General features: G+C 31.5%; 1 protein-coding gene and 1 long non-coding RNA gene across 2 annotated transcripts; both read right to left on the bottom strand.

The window, feature by feature from the left end:
• Positions 1-13,877, bottom strand: LOC145328165 (uncharacterized). The gene is made up of 7 exons (XM_080171757.1): positions 13,868-13,877; positions 13,324-13,459; positions 8,880-11,059; positions 6,910-7,235; positions 5,714-6,454; positions 3,171-5,474; positions 1-2,310 (listed from the first exon to the last, which is right to left on the bottom strand). The coding sequence occupies exons 1-6, from the start codon at positions 13,875-13,877 to the stop codon at positions 4,902-4,904; spliced, it is 3,966 nt and encodes a 1,321-aa protein (XP_080027883.1). The 3' UTR covers positions 1-2,310; positions 3,171-4,901.
• A 376-nt stretch (positions 13,878-14,253) lies between these two features.
• On the bottom strand, positions 14,254-15,772 carry LOC145313865 (uncharacterized). The gene is made up of 2 exons (XR_013877544.1): positions 15,676-15,772; positions 14,254-14,965 (listed from the first exon to the last, which is right to left on the bottom strand). It is a non-coding gene; the product is annotated as an uncharacterized LOC145313865 (long non-coding RNA).
• Positions 15,773-17,736: the final 1,964 nt, after the last annotated feature.

The raw sequence follows: 17,736 nt of genomic DNA on the forward strand, positions 1-17,736 counted from the left end.
TCTGAAAGAAAGTTAGATTTTATTTTTGTAGATTAAATAACAATGAATTAACCTTATTCACAATAATGTCAATAAAAAAATCAATAGGTAAAAGACTGATAAATAACTTTAAAGAAGGAAAATGGACAAAGCACTTGTAGAAAACTGCTTTTCCTAAATATTTCCGAAAATTACAATAATTTAGACAAAACATCATTTTATTTACCTACATAATTTGAAAGAAAAACATTTTTGATTTGCGGAATAGTTAGAAGCAAAACATATTTTCTTCTTGTACCAAATCTATGTCAATGTAAGAGTCTTAACTAGGGTTGGCAATCTGTATCCGAATCCGGGATCCGCCCAATTTTTGGTCAATTTTGGAATCCGAATCCGGAATTCGTTTTTTAATAGCGGATTCGGATTCTTAATTGGTAGGCTAAAATAAGCGTCTTATGTTTTTTTCTTTCAACTCCCGCTTATATAAGGCAAAGATTTTCATCATTAGGTACATATAAAATCTTTTAAAATCTGGTTCGATTATCGGAAGTGAATTATAGATAACACCAAGAACATTAATTTTTAGGACATATGTAGCACTTAATTCTTAAAAAAAGCCTTTTAAAAAATTGCTAGAATCCGGAATCCGCAAGGAATCCGCCACTTTTTTTGACGGATTCTTTTAAGAATCCGGAATCCGAATCCGGTCCAAAAATTTGACGGATTGCCATCACTAGTCTTAACACAAGTTATATACAAAATAGACTGACAAAAATACATAATAACAAGATTAAGTTTTATAAAAATTTCGCCTTTGTTTTGAAAAAAAAATTAAATTGTAGGTAATTTATTTGAAAATTGAACCAGCAAAGATATGACAATTTATTAATAATCTTACGAGACAAACAGACAAAATTCTTAATCATGCCTACGGATATATTCAATAGCATAAACATGATTATAATCTTTTTTTTAAAAAGGTAGAAAAGGCAGGACAAACTTTGTTTTTAAAAAATTATATACTAAAATGTTTTCTCCTAATAACTTCATTCAGGCTCAAAATCCAGATTCTTTTATTTCTCATTTCTATGGATAAAACAACTTTTCTGGAACAACTCAAGATTCTTTCTTTTAAAACCAGCCATTCTTCCTCTTTTAATATTCTTTGAATACTAAAACTTTCTAAACTGTTTAACCTTATAGAGCCCAGCTCAAATTCTTCAACATCTCTAATTCCATCTAATGCCACATATCTTAAGGAGTCTTTAGCTGCTTTAATCAATTTTGCCACAGTTATGCCTGTAGATTTACAGGCGCATATTTCACTCAACTTTGTAAATTTAATTGTGCCTGGGTCAAAAACTAAGTCATTGATGTCATTAACATCAAGATTTTCTAGTGAATTCATTGTTGATTTTAAAACTGATTTAATAAAGTTTGCTGGCACCTTAGATAGGGTCAGTTTTTTAACCTTAAGATGTGTTCCTTCAAGTTCATCATTATTGACATCTGATTCATCATTAACAAACTTTAATACAACATCCCTAACAGTTTTTTGAGAAGCTTGTAGCACTGAAACAATTGTAGTTGGTTCAGTACCGTCTGCTGTAAATTTATGTATTTTTAAATTTGATTCTACTGTAAGATTTATATCAACTAAACAAAGTTCTTCTAATGTTTCCTTATGTTTATCAATTAGGTTTGATACAATATTTTCTATTCTTTTTTCAGCAGTTGACTCTTCAGTAGCATACTTTTCAGCCATTTCATTATTAATCACAGCTGCCACAGACAGACTTTTTAGGTTATCAATCCTGAAATCTGGGTCAAGCAGGTAGAATTCCAAACCATAAACATACATACCCAGGTGAACAATATTATTTTTCCATTGGCTAATAACAGTTTCAGCTAAGAGCATAGAAAAGAATGAATCATTGAAATCGTCGACATCCACTGAAAGAGATATTTTGTGCAGAGTACCATTCAGCATGTGTCTTAGCTTAGCTTGGGCCAGGTAAACTTTCTGTTCTTCAAAGTTGGTCAAGTCAAAGTTCACTGTCCATGACCTTGATTCAATATCAAGATCTAGCATACGTCTTTCAAAAGCTTTTGAGACAAGCTTAAGATTTTTCTTGTCTTCGAGGGGTAGGTATTCAAGAAAAACTATAAATTCATCGTTCGGTAAGTCCAATATTGGAAAAATATCACAAGGTTCATTTAGAATCTCTTTGGGCATATTTCTTGAATTGTCATATTGCAACTTTTTGAGACAGTTACTCGTTTCGTTGTCTGATGCTCTTTTCATGTTTCCTCTTGTGGGTTTTGTTCCTCCTAAAAAAAACAATTAAAAATAATAACTAATGAAATCTTTGAATAGTGATCCAACAAATAACGTTTACGGTCAAAACAAATTTTTATTAAGTCAAAAATGAATGCAGGATTCTTTAGAACATTAAAATTCTTTTTGTTAATGAAGCCACTCATCATTTTTTCTTTCCGTCCGACCTCACAGCTAAGGGAATATTAAATGTGATACAACTTTAAGATGGGAAGGCGGGTGTGACACTTTTTTAAATCAAAACTAAAGTCAAAGGAACTCAATTAAATAAAGAGTTATAGCTCTGAGATTTGGCATGGCAGTTGCTTTAAAGGTATACAATATGGATCTGTGAAGAAACGGCGGCGGAATCGCCGCTCCCGCCAAAAACAGCCGTTACCTGGCGAAATTTGTTTTGCCTTTTCTCGCTAAATTAGACAATTTTCAATTTTTCACTTGAAATATTTAAACTTTTCAATATTAAAAAAATCGCAGGTGTCAATTGAAAATAGAAGGAAAATTTTAATAAGAAAAAAAGTTTTTATCAAGATGATTGAAAATTGTTTAATTTGGCGAGAAATGACGATTTTCGGCGGGATCGGCGGTTCCACCGCCGTTTCTTCACAGTTCCATATTGTACCTCTTTAAAGCAACTACCATGCCAAGTCTTAGAGCTGTAACTCTTTATTTAGTTGAGTTCCTTTGCCTTTTAGTTTTGGTTTCAAAAAGTGTCACTTCCCCACCCACCCCCCCTCCCTTTTATGACGATTCAAGAGGAAATTCATGCATGCCTCAATTTCTAATCATAGTAATTCGTAATAAAGTATGAACGGCGTAAGCATCCTAAATGGAAGTTTCATTTTTGAAAAATTACCTAAATCTTTTTTACACATTCATAGAAATATTTTCTTGTTTTGCATTTTAATTCTGAAAAATAATAAAAAATCTACAATGCTTTTAATAATAATTAAGAACATAAAAATTATCACAATGTGAAAAATTATACATATAAAATGTAAAACTTTAAATTATGAAATAACAAGGACAGTCCGTCTATAATTAGCGCATCTAAAAATTGCATTTATTAATGTGCAGAAAAGTTAGATGTTACATTTAATATAAGTTTATATAATTTATATAAGTCCTATTATACTGTGATTTAGTATGATAAATATTAGGGTGGGCCCATTTCCCATTTTTTTAGATTTTATTGTTATCATAAGTTGTGGAAGTCATATGTATATATGTGTGATAAGCCCCATTCAAGTTTCAAAAGTGACTTGGCTCTTATGGCTGCCGGCGCGCGGGGGGTTTAAAAAGTGCCCACCCCGTTATAAAACCAAAACATTAAATTCCTTTAAATACAGGCATGTTGCATATCAAAATGACCGCATTGAAATGCTGATTACAGATCTGAAAACCGATTTGAAAAATATTGCTCCTAGATCGAATAAGATCTCATTAAGTACCTAAAAACAGTTGATTTGGTCAAAATTGTTCATTTTGGTAGGTTATTTGAAAATCACTTCAGAATGAATCAATATTTTTCAAAACGGTTTTCAGATCTGTAATCAGCATTTCAATGCGGTCATTTTGATATGCAACATGCCTGTGTTTGAAGGAATTTTAATTTTTGGTTTTATAGGGGGGCGGGCACATTTTATACCTCCCGCGCGCCCGTTGTTTTTGGATTAAAAAACCTCTTTCAAGTTTCATAGGTTTTAATACTGGCCCATTAACCCTTGCCAATGTCTACTAATGTGAAATTCCAAAATCGACCCACCCTAATAAATATAACGCAAGAAATATGTGTAGGCAATCAAGAATATACTTGGTAGTGTATATCAATGTAAAGCTTTTGAAAGCTAATATGAATTATGATAAAATTGAACAATCTAGGTCCTATCGTATATCGATGTTTACATACGGACATATCTTAGCTAACAAGTAGCGTCACTACAAGAAATATGCTAAGCGTAAGGAAATCATAGTGTACAAATATATGTGGAATGTAATATAATATTAAATGGTAAGCTTCGTTTAAAGTGTCTGTATCATTTTCTGATAATTCTTTATAATAGGTAAAATTTAGGCTGTAAATTTCATAATTCTAAGTTTTATCAAACTTAAAAATATAACAACAAAATTTTTAACATCACAAAAGTTAAGAATGAATTTTCGTAAGTGTCAGAACTCCCCCCCCCCCCCCCCTAACTCTCCAGAAATTTGGAAGGATTGTCTTTTCCTTTTTTTACTTTCTATCGCTGTGCACGCCACTGCTTTATCGTTAAGTAAATCAATACAATCAAATAGTTAAGAATTTATCAACTTGGAAGACCAAGACTTGGGATTTAAAACAAAGGTAGGTTTTCTACAACAAAAAATTATCGTTTTAAAAGTTTCTTTCTGGAAGTATATAGGGCAGTATCCCTTCAATATTATAACACAGCACTAATAATAACCCCCCTTCCTCCTACTTTTTTGGATTAATTATAAATTAAAAAAACTTTTTTTCAGGTTTTTAATAAATTTAACCCACTGGTCTGTTAGAGGTATTCAACAACAACAAAAAGAATGTTAAAAGAGCAGAAAGTAAATTTTTAAGTTACAAAATTTTTGTCCACTGCAGGCCTGACTTAATCATTCTTGAGGGGAAAATATTATGAATTTTGATTAAATGTCTCACTCCATCTCCTTTCTTGAGGCTCTGATGACTTATTGTAAATTCACATGAAGCTTCAGGACATCTAAAAAGTTCTAAAACATTAGAGTCCAAATTTTTAGATGTTTTATTTTCATCTTCTTGTTTAATTGTAATGCTTTGCCCCAAATGTGTAAATTCGTGTTTTAAAAGTTCATCTTTAGAATCAAATTGTTTTGAGCAGATATTGCAAGAAAATAATTCTTCTTTGACTACAGTATTTTTCTTCAAGTGTGTCAATTTGTGTCTGTACAAATCATTTTTGTTTTCAAATAATTTTTGGCAGATATTACATGAAAATGTTTCTTCTTCTTTAATTGTAACATTTTTCTTCAAGTGCGTTAACTTGTGTCTGTACAAATCATTTTTACATTCAAATAGTTGCTTGCAGATATTGCAAGAAATTGGGTTCTGTTCTATTGGTTCTTGAACACTCTCAGTAGAACCACTGTCTCCTTTCACAGAATCAAATGATTCCTGGAAAAAAACATAGATGAATTTGAAGAATAGGGACAAAGGTATACTTGTTTAAAATAAAAAAAATATGTACAAAAATGCCAATGAAAATCCAAATTTTTAACCTTTGAAAAGTGTTTCCAACCCTTGTGATAAGCTTTAGCCTTTAGGGTCATTTCCTTGCGGGGCTCCACCACATTGTTAAACAATAGACACATCATTGGAACAAAATAAATGAAATATAAAAAATTGAATCTTACCTGGAACTTTTCTTGTGGTTTTTCTTGGCTCTCTTCATTTCTATCTGATACATTTTCCTTATTAACAATTCCAGATACCTTAGTTCTTAACTTTTTTGCAGGCTTTGATTGCTTGTTTTCATCTGCGACCTCTCGACTCAGTCTTTTTCTTTTCTTAGTGGTATGTGAACTATTTTCTTTTGGATCTGAGGTACTTTGTTGGATTTCTGTAGGTTCTATAGCTTCATGTTCATTTTCAACTTTAATTTCATTATATGATGGTTTACTATCTATAACTTTTTTACGTTTAGTATTGTTGTGTCTTTTTTGTATGTGCTGTGTAAGTTTATTTTCATCAGCAAAATATCTAATGCATAAATCACATTTGTAAGAAGTGTGCATTTCCTTGTGTTTCGTTAGATAATCGCCTTTTTTAAAGTAAGTCAGGCATATATCACATTTAAATGGAGTAACTTTTTCATGTTTTCGTTTATGAATGTTTAATAAATTAACATTTCTGAAAACTTTTGAGCATATCGAGCAGGTTTTATCCTTCTTTAGTTTCATTTTAGCAATATCTTTTTCTGATTTCTGACAATCTTCTCCCTTTCCTTTCCGGCGTTTATATTGTTTTTCCTTTAGCTTTCCTTTGCCTAAAGATTTAGTTTTTGATTTTCCCTCATTTTCTTCCACTAGTATTTGATATGAGTTATCATTTAGAGAAGTATTTTCTAGGCCCACTTTTTCCATTAATGGGTTGTCCTAAAAAAAATAAGTAAACATTAAACAGATTTAGAAAGAAATATTCAAAACTATTACCTATGCTTCTTACTTTTCACCCCGCTAAAATGACAGTTATTTCATATTTCTTTTATTTTCTTTATTGGTAACGATATCAGCAAAAATTGTACACTGTAATGTAGAACGTAAAAATATTTTGTCTTAAAAATAATTTGAAAGATGGGTTGCAAAAAATGGTTTTTAGGATGAAATATTTTTCTCTATGGAAACAATAAGATAAATGAAAGTATTTCATTTCATTTAAACTATGGATCATTGGTAAAGATCAATTGCACACAAATGAAATCGGATGCATCCATTTTTCTTTGGTTAAACATAATCGGGTTAATTAAGACTTACTATAATTTCGCTTGTTTATCGTATGCATCAAGCCCGTGAGGATGGAATTCAAATAAAATGTGTTATGATTTAATTACCTGTGGAGACACAATACCACCTTCAAGTTTAATCTTTTCTTTTCTCAAATTCAATCTTTTTGAGAGAGTATTTTTCCTTCCAATTTTGTCTTTGGTGATTCTTTGTTTGCTGGTTGAAGCAATAGATTCAGCACAAGGAGGTGTTTCTGTGACAACAACAGAACTTTCGTGGTTTTCCTTATTTCTCATATTATCATCATCCAATATATTTTCAATGTTCTTCTTGGGGTTAATTTCTTCCTTGTTATCAACATATTTTGTATTTTCAATGATGTCTTCGCAGTCAATGGAGATTTCAGCATTTTTATCTGGTACATTGCTATCATCTAGGGAGTAAACTGTTTATTTATCAAAACAATTTTCAAAAAACAAAAAAATTAAATATCCTTTTATAAGACTAGGTGTACCTATCCTAGTGTACCAAATCATGGACTAATTTTACACACAAAAAAAAACTTATTTATTTAAATAGTATTGAAACAAACCAAAAAGTACTAAGCGCAAAAAGATAAGGAGAGGGGGGGGGGTAATGAAACCATCTCGTAATCAATGATTAATGGCACTTAGAATTCGAATTTCGAAATTTTCACCCGTTTTGCCATTTTTTGGCTATCTTAAGAGCAAATTAGTCACGAAACCTATCTCCACATAATACTTTTTGTCGCTCAAAAACCTTATCAAACGGTTCTAGCCGGTAGCTGTTGGTACTAGAAATTTTAAAAATGGTTATTGCTATCATTTAACATGAATTAAACCAAAAATATGTTCTAAAAAGTTGATTCCTACGTAATTAATGATGCATTTGCCCTGAAAATAGGCAAAAAAAAACGGCTAAACGGCTGAGCCGCCAGCCGTTACTTTTCTAACTTTTTGTTCGATTTAGGGAAATAGACCTACCATGGATTACTCAGATTGAAAAGTTTCAGATCAAAATTCGAATTCTAAGTGCCATTTAATCATTGATTACGAGATGGTTGAATTACCTCCCCCCCCCCCCTTTATCAAATAAGTTAAATAAAATACACAAAGCAAAACTTAATATTGAAGCTAAATTTGAAGAGGGTAACAAACAAACAAAGAAATGAATGTCCTAATAAAAATAAAGGGTATAAAAAACAGAAAGATAATCAAACAAGTTAAAGATCAAAAGTTTAATTCTATACAATAACAGTAAGTTAAATGTTTAAAAAATAACATACCCCATAATAACGTGAGGGGCGGAACAACAAATGAAAGCAAAAAATTACACAAGTTGAAAAAAGTGCAATTGTCAACAAGTTAAATGAAACAAAATTAAATGTAAATGAAAACTACTATTATAAAACCTTATTTTCATTTTTCAATCACTAAAAATATTAAAGAGGACTATCCACGAACCAGAGCAAGTGATTCTAAGCATCTTCCAGCATTGACCCATAGTATTTTTTTAGTGAATGTACTAGGTTTATGTTTAATATTTGCTTTATCGACTATAATGCTAGGTTTCACCATGGTTTTATATGAAAAAAACTTTGAAATGTAAATCAATTTTTAAAGCAATATCATCAAATGCTTTGTTGAGTTTAAAGGACAAAATAAAATAACACTGCAGAAAAGCATTAAATGTTGTAAATTGCAAAAGTACATTAATTAAACTGTTTACAAGTTACTAACCCTTTTTCTAAATATACATTTTTAATCACAATAATATACTTTTGTGTCAAAGCTTTTAAACAACAGTTTGAACTCATCCAAACATTCGATGATGTTGCACCAAACAATGCTTAACATTTCAAAGTTTTTTTCATATAAAACCATAGTGAAACCTAACTTTTTAGTCGATAAAGCAAATACCTATTAAACATATTTACTAAAAAAATACTATGGGTTAATGCTGGAAGATGCTTAGAATCACTTGCTCTTGTTCGTGGATAGTCCTCTTAAGAATCATATTTATAAGAAATATCATTTTGCTGAAAAAATAAACATGCCTTGGTCATTTTCTGGTACGGGCTCTAAAATATCAAATAGCTCTTCATCTAAATCTTCATCAAAACTAGTATCTTCATTGCCGTTACTTTTATCTAGCTCCATTATTTTATTATCATCATCATTTATAATATCAGCATTCTCTGTTGCAACTATCTCTTTCTCTGTATCATTTTTCTTTACATCTACTGCGTTTGGTGCTTCATGAGCTTCCTGAAGTAATTCTTTACCGTTACATATTTCAGGTGAATTGTCAGATATGTGGTTAGGTTCAACAGTAGTAGGAAAATTAGCATTTTTATCTTCACATGACTTAACTTCAGTTTTTTCTTTAAACTCCATCTTTTCTGAATCCTGGTCTTCCAAAATACTATCCTTTTTATCAACAATTTGGTCTGTTTCTTCCTTATTCATTTCGTCAGAGTACTTCATGTTCTTTTCAATATTTTTTGCATTGTCTTGGTTAAAAGGATGTGCTGTAGGCTTTCCATAATCATTTTCTTTAGAACTCTCCTCATCAATAATATCCTTCACAGTATTATCTTCATTGACAACGTTATTTTCAATAAAACTTTCATTGTCTGTTATTTTTTCTAGATTTCTGACGCTCGTTCTATAAGAAACTTCATTAAATTTTCCTGTTTCTTCTAATTCATTATATGAATTTTCAGCGTTTTTGACATGGTGAATACTGCTCACTTCAACCTCTTTCACTTCCTCTGGTGGTGCATTTTGATTATCACTGACAATTTCACAGTCATGATTCAAGTCTATGTTGTCAAAAGTTGTTTTGACTTCCATTTCATATCCAATGTTCTTTTCTTCTGTATTATTTCTTTTGTTCATGATGTCTGCCATCATATTAAGAGCATCTAAACTGTACCTTTTTAGCATAACCTTCACAGTTTTACAAGCAAATTTGTCTTTGTTTGTAACATCCTTTGCATTAACTTGCAGAACATTTACTTTTTTGTCGAAACCATATTTAATGTCATTGTTTTCCTTTGCTTTGTCAGAGGTTTTATGATTATGCATTTGCCTTTCATCTTCTGTTGCAGGGACAATCACTTTATCACTTTCTGGAATATCAACTTGATTTTTAACTTTTTCCTCTGGATTTTCTTTATCAATTGCATTGTTTAAAGCAGTAGGATTTTCTGTGTATGTTTTCAAATGATCGTCTCTTTCTACTATTTCATTTACACCTTTCTTTCCATTTTGATTTTCTTTTTCAATATTTTTGACAGGTATAATCTTCATTTGCTTAATAGCCGCCTCAATGTCATCTTCACTATCTTCAATTTCGTCATTTATTGTGTCATCATTCGCCTCCTCTATACTTTCACCGTCACTATCAACTACTTCAGATGTTTGAACATAATTCAAGAAAGCTTTATTCCAATCAAGAGAACTTTGAGGATCGATTGAAGCCGTTTCACTGTGGCCAATTTCTGGAGATTTTTCGTTGCTTTCGTTTATGTTGTCATCCTTTTGTGTTTCAACATCAAAACAGCTATCACCAAAACCATCATTACTATCAGATTCTTCGATTTCAACAAGCTTTGTTGTATTGTCCATAACATTATTTTCATCTAACCCATCTTCTGAATGTTTACTTGAATCAGTTTGATCTTCATTTCTAGTTATATCTTTATGAACATTCTCAACTATAACTCGAGCATATTGGTAAGATGATTTATCACAGTTTTTATTATTCACACTCTTATTTTTGTCTCCATGTACTTCTTTGATTACAAAACTGTTTTTGGAAGATTTAGAACTAATATGCTCAGCGGTATCATCTTTGTCTGTTACTCCATCAAATTCATTTTTGATGCAATCTTTGTCGAGTTTGTTTTTTACACTCTCACTCTCAATACTATCGTCAGAAATAGTATTTTCTTTGACAACATCTTTCTTGCAAATAATGGTACTTGATAATTCAATATTCTTTTTACTATCTTCTATTGTTTTGTCTTTATTACAATTTTTTAGTAATACTTCGACGTCATATGGACAATGGCTCCAAACATGTATAATGTAGATATCACTATCAGTGTATGTTTCATTACATATATCACAGGACAATGTTATAGTCTTAGCAGGCACTGCAACTGTTTCCTCATCAGAAGATGGAATTTCGTCAGGAGAATAATCTTCATCATTATTATCCTCGGGTATTCTACGTAATAAAATTAACTTAGTTTAATGTTTAGAAGGGCGATTATTATTAAATAGTAGGGTTGGGCCGGATACCGGATATCCGGCCGAATAACCGGATATTCGGCGTCGAAAATCAACCGGATAGTTTTAATATCCTGTATCCGGCCGGATATTGAAAAAGGCCAGGTATCCGGCCGGATAACCGGACAGACCGGATATCCGGCCCAACCCTATTAAATAGCTTTAACTTTTAAGATCTTTAACATTCTGTTTCCTTATATTTAGTTAGTTATTGATTACTTAATTTATAATAATGCCTAATGTGCCTGTCTATCAACTTTGTTCTACAAAAAATGTATTCAAGAAAAATTAAATTAATGAAACATTTCAAGTGATAAAAGTAGAAGTTTAATCGTGTCAATTGACTAAGGAGGCAAGCAGCCCTATGTGCAACTGAATTCTAACTTCAGAGAATCAAGACTACATACATAGATACAGGACAAGCAGTTTAATGGATCATTTGTTTTAGGGACTTAAAACTTTTTAAACAAAGTAAATTCCTTGAGTTTTCGGGTAACACATCACCCTCATCTGCAGAGTAATAATACATTTCGTCATTTTTACTTCCATCCTTATTGTTATGTTTCACCTTTATGTGTCTGTCCAAGGAGAATTGTAATGTGAATGATTTATTACATATCTCACAATTATAAGCTTCGTTTTTATAGCTTAAATTGAGATCACTGTCGTCACTTTCGCTATCTTCCATGTCACTGTAGCTTTCTTTGCTTTTCTTCAGTTTTGACGTTCTTTGACTTGAAATTTCATAGTTCATATTCCCTGGGATTTGAAGTATATTTGTTTTAACTATCAAGAAAATATAAGTTAATAGGTATACAATAAAAAATTTGGGGAAAAGGGGACTATCTACGAACGAGAGCACATGATTCTTAGTACCTTCCAGCATTGATCCTAAGTATTTTCTTTCAGAATATAATAGGTAACCATATATCATTAATGTATTGACGAGAAAATCTATGTTTCACCATGTTTTTTTAGGTATTTTAATTGATTTTGAAAACTTTTATGAAGCTAATTCTTTTAATAAAATGGATATTTGATGACACATATGCGAATACTCGTGTTATATAGATTGTAAATTAATCCATATTAGCATTAATTTGAACATACATATGAGATATAGTAAATGTGCTTTTGACTTTTTTTAATTTTTATCATTTGACAACATGGACAATTAAAGACACCCCGAACTCAACAAAACGTTTGATAGAATTTTGACTAAAAAAGCTGAACATTTTTTTACTTTTTTTCAACTTGAAGTGGTGAAACTTAGATTTTCTCGTCAATATATTAATTATTGATAGTGACCTATTATATTCTGAAAGAAAATACTCAGGATCAATGCTGGAAGGTACTTAGAATCACGTGCTCTTGTTCGTGGATAGTCCTCTTTAAGTTATTCGGGGAAAAACTTGTCCTACTTCTTTATATAAGACTAGCGGCTACGCCCCTAGAGGCCTCTAGTGGCACTTTAAATGTTGTTGTTTGTTAAAGTTAATTTTTTTATGTACGATACCATCTTATTTGCCGTTGAAGTCTCCTCTAAATTTGAAATTTTTTTGATTTTTTTGTCATTTCTCTTGGGAGGGTGGTGGTACCCTCCCCCAAAATAGTTATAAACCTTCCCGGGACTTATGAGAAGCTACCCTGTTAAGGAGAACCCGATCGGTTCAGCGGTTAGCGAGATCCTTCGGTACAGACACACAGACACACACACAGACACACAGACATCCTGTTACTTTAGTATAAGGATTAACTTATCTTTAAAAAAAAACACAGATGGTCTATTACTTTAATATAAAATTATGTTTATTTCATAATGATAAACCGAACAAATATATTCCTGAATTTATATGGTTTCTTTTGTGCCTTTTCATTGCAGCCTCGCTACTGAAAACTTTACCACAATCTTCACATTTGACATTATGTTGATTAATGTTGTGATTATGGAGCGCATTAGCAGAGGTGAAAGATTCATCACACAACTCACAAAATATTCCAGAATTTGCAGTAACCCCATGTACATTTCTTTGGTGCCTTTTAAGATGTTCGTTTCTTGAAAAGTATTTCTTGCAAATATGACATTTTAATTTTTTGTCCACATGAACGAATTTGTGTTGTTTTAGATTTTCAATATTAGTGAAAGTCTTTTTACAAACATCACAACCATGTAGCTTTTCTTTACAATAGTAACTTCTGTGCCTCATCAAACTGAAGTTGTTAGCGAATGACTTCTCACAAGTATCACACGAAAATTCACTGTTGTTTGAGTCCGAATCCTCTAGGAGAAGATCAATGTTTTTCGTTTCTTCTTCATTAAGATTTTCTTTTTTGTCTCCTAAATATCGTGTATATTTAAATTGACCTATAAAAGCGTAATTTTTGTAACTTTAGCTTATGTTTAACTACTTTTTTTCTAATGTAATTTAAACCAAATAGAAAGGAGACTTTAAAAAAATATTTATCATCTATATCTTTCAGTATATTCCATCCTAGTAAATATTGAAGGACAAGATACCATGGGATGTTATAGCCCAATAATTGTCCTAGGGTTTTAGTTTTTTGAATCCTGATTTTTCCATACTCGTCATTATTCGCTAAGGTCCTTTAATACCCATAACAATTTAAGCCTGAGTTAAAATCGAGATTCAAAACAAATGATTTTTATATTTTCTGCCCTTTATCACCTACTTAAAATTATAAAGGAGAATGTTTGAAATAAAATAATGTAATACATTTTAGGTACCTACTGACATTCTTATAAAATAAAAAAATATTCGGGTATAGTCCCTTTCGTGGCAACGCCTCTTATGGGGCGATTCGTCGTATTTTCACAGTAGCTTTAGAGAGGTTATTTTAGGTTAGGTTAGGTGATTGCCCCGCAGGGTTAGACAATTGGCCCAACAGGGTTAGAGCCCCCCACAGGGGCTAGAAATAGGAGAAAAGCTACTGTTAAAAAAGGACGAATCGCCCCTTAAAAGGCGTTACCACTAAATGGACTATACCCAAATATTCTAATCTAGGTACCAATGAATGAATTTTAATCATAATATGAGAGAGATATATTTATCCCTAGTTTGAAATGCAATGACTTAACTTGTTTAAATATAAAAAACATTATAAATATACAGCCCTGTATGACTAGATAAATGAATACGTTTGTGTCGTTCGAGACCATCTTCACCACATAAAAGTTTGCTGCAAATATCACACTTTAAATCTGGTTCCACCAGACTGTGTTCATACAAAGCATCTGCTGTAGAAAATGAAGCATAACAAACATTGCAAGAAAATGATGTTGGACCAACTTCTCCATGAACATTTCGCTTATGTCTTCTCAAATGATCTTTTCTAGAGAAACTCTTGCTGCAGGTATGACAAAAATTAAGTTGAGTTTTCTGACGTAGACACTTATGTTTATTAAAACTGTCCAATCTTGAAAATGATTTCTTACATTGATGACATCTGTATGGCTTCTCTTCTGAATGTATTATCTTGTGTCTTTCCAAATGAAAACTCGTTGAAAATGATTTATGACATGTTTTACATGTAAACACTTTTATATCCAAATGCAGAAACTGGTGTTTTTCTAGTATATCTTTTCGTGAAAAAGTTTTATCACATAATTGACATTCAAATTTCGATTCTTCAAAATGTGTTGAAATATGCTCATCGCATTTATCTTTTCGCGAGAAAAACTTATCACACAAATTACACTTAAAAGGTCTTTCTTCAGAATGTGAAATCTCATGTTTTTGAAGAGTATTTTTAGATGTGAATATTTCACCACAAATTTCACAATTATGAACTTGTTCATCTTCCTCCATCTTGTTCGGATTTATTCCTGTATTGTCAATATGATTTGGAATAAGAAAATTGTGTGCATACTATTACTGAGGTACCAGATATCTAATTTCGTGTTATCTCCCTTAACTTATATATACAGGGGGACAGATTATAAAAAGATCGTCTCTACTTCGAAGTGTTGCTTTCAAAATCACGTAAAAATAGCTGGAATTGCGGAATATTTATTTGTATGAATTAATTCAGTTGTTGGTTACAGCTGATATCTATCATAGTGTCCCCTTCTTGGGGCTTAGTTATATGGGCAAAATAAAAAAAACATGGTCTCAAATGATTAAACAAAAGATTTCACTCTGAATCTAATTGGGAGAAGCACAAATAATAAAATTGTTAGTACTTCAGTCTGGAGTCGAAAATTCTATTCCACCCCTCCCCCCTTTTGACAAAATTCTCTCATTTGAAAACAATTTAGGTATGTTAAGAAAACCGTTATTTTTAGAAGCAACATATTTCTTAATATTACAAAAAACATGTTCATAAGTTGTATTTGAACCGTTTGGACATACAACTAAATGAATCAACCAATCAAAATTCTATAAAAGTCTCCTAAGTTGGTATGCCAACGAATATGACCACGTTAATATAAAACTTTGGGCAATAGTGTTAATTATAAGCAGCCCAAATTGTTCCCTCCCTCCCTGACAAACTTGATATTTTTTAAACGACTCATTTATTTATCATTCCTTTCACCTAAATGTAGTGGAGCAAACGTTTAACTTTGCGTTGACAAATGAACACACAAATTTTAATAACCATTGTAATCTTGAGGCTACATTTTTTGTTATCTGAAAATAAATATATTCAAACATGAGGGTCTTTATTTAAAACACAAATTAAACATTAATAGAAAAATTAATTTATGTTTTAAAAATTTAGATAACAAAAAATATTTATAAATACAAAATCAATATTATCAAAACAAAAAATTGTAAAATGTAAACAAAAGACGAAATATGAGCCAATGCCGCAACATGTTCTCAAAAATATAATGTCGTCATCGACATAAGGAATTCTAAACAATTGCTAATTTCGTGGAGAGCGAAGCGGCAACCACGAAATTGAAATTTCATATTAATGCAGCTTTCAAAAACATGTTACTGGGATTTATGAGAAATTTATTGTTGTTGTTAATTTCTTTATACATATCCTTCTTTAAAAAAATTCTATGTTATAATATAAAAAAAATTTAAAACCACGAAACCTTCATCAAAATATAAATAATTCAATTGATATTTTTTTGTCATGCAAGTGTGGTATTCGGCGACCCTGAGCCATGCTATGTGGCAACCCTGACCTTGGTTCGGAGGAGGGCCGAGGGCCCTCCCCCGAGTACCGGGGAAGGGGTCCACCTGACCCCTCCCCATGCTTTAAAATTAATGATAGATTGACAGCCGCATTATGGCTAAGCTGCATTGTTTGGTTCCCCCACCCCTTCCAGGGATGGGGGATCATTATTGCCTATTTTGATTACTGGTTGTATAGTTATATTGATTCTGTTTTAGTATTATTTATTCCAATCTGTGTATTTATTATTTGTTGTATTATAAAGTAGTAACCTTTAGACCTTGAATAAAGTAACATCTGAATAGACTCTGTTTGTTATTTAGTGAAAGCTAGAGAAGCCCAGCTTCTCTATAATTATACGTGTCCACGTCTGTTCGCACTGCCGTAGTCATTTTGAACTTGGGTGTCTGCCACTTAACCGCGGCAGATACCACACAAGTTTATATCAAAGAATTTTAGGTAAAGGCATGCTATACAATAGTTCAATTTTAAACTAAATTTTCTCAAAACTTATTAAGATACATATTAATAAAACTAAGTACAGAGAGAAGGTAATCTAAATTAATGTCTTTTTAATGTTTTGTTCATGAAGTAAATGACCGTAAGGTTGAAAATAATTAAAGTTAATAAGCAAATATATCAACCCGCATGCTTGTTAGTTTTTAATGTAGATTAAAAATTGAAACCTTTATCAATTAGAAAAGCATTTCGTTAAATCCAATATATGTAGCAGCTGGATGTATGAGTGTATGTTTATTGCAATAAGATCTTGTAAACGGATGGGCCGATTTGTTTAAAAAAAAGGTAACCCCATAATCAGTGTCATACACAACATTTCACCAGGGGGTTGTAAAACGTTTAGAGGACGAATGATGTTGTCATCCTTGTTTAATTTTTAACTTATTTCATAAAACCTGTTTATTTAGAAACAATTGAATTATCATTTTCAATGTAAAAATAAGTTTTCAAATGACCAGATTGTTCTGCTATATTTTCATTACGATAAGAATAAAAGAAAAATAAATAACTTTTACATATAACTCATTATAATAGAAGATAATTCATCTTTTTTTTACTATCGTTGTCCTCTTTAAAACATATATATAATTCATTTATTGTCAGGCCTAACTATTCTAACAATCAATTCTTCAAAAAATCACGAAACTTTTAAGGAAGTGAGGTGTGGGTATATTTTGTTTTCCTTAATGTAACTGAGAGGGGTGGGTAAGAAGGAGAGGAAAAGAAGAAGGGAGTTGTGGGGAAAATTTTCTTTATAATTGTTTGTCAGAATCACATTCCCTTTTCCCTGATTTGTTGTAGGTATGCCAGGTAAATATAGTGAAAATTGGAGGCAGGAATAGCTTGGCCAGAAAACAGAACCTATCCTCAAAGGACTCATCAATAAGACAGTTGTATGTTATGTTTGTACCAAAGGACCATTCATTATGATTATTATCAAAGGCGTGC

The sequence above is a fragment of the Acartia tonsa genome, chromosome 1 (assembly GCF_053477335.1).
Source record: "Acartia tonsa isolate MP-2025a chromosome 1, ASM5347733v1, whole genome shotgun sequence".
NCBI lineage: Eukaryota > Metazoa > Arthropoda > Copepoda > Calanoida > Acartiidae > Acartia > Acartia tonsa.

Coding starts and splice junctions, on each gene's coding strand:
- LOC145328165 (XM_080171757.1), bottom strand. Junction 6,455..6,909: donor GTGGTATTGTGTCTCCACAG/GTAATTAAATCA, acceptor TATTTTTTTTAG/GACAACCCATTAATGGAAAA. Junction 5,475..5,713: donor AACCACAAGAAAAGTTCCAG/GTAAGATTCAAT, acceptor GTTTTTTTCCAG/GAATCATTTGATTCTGTGAA.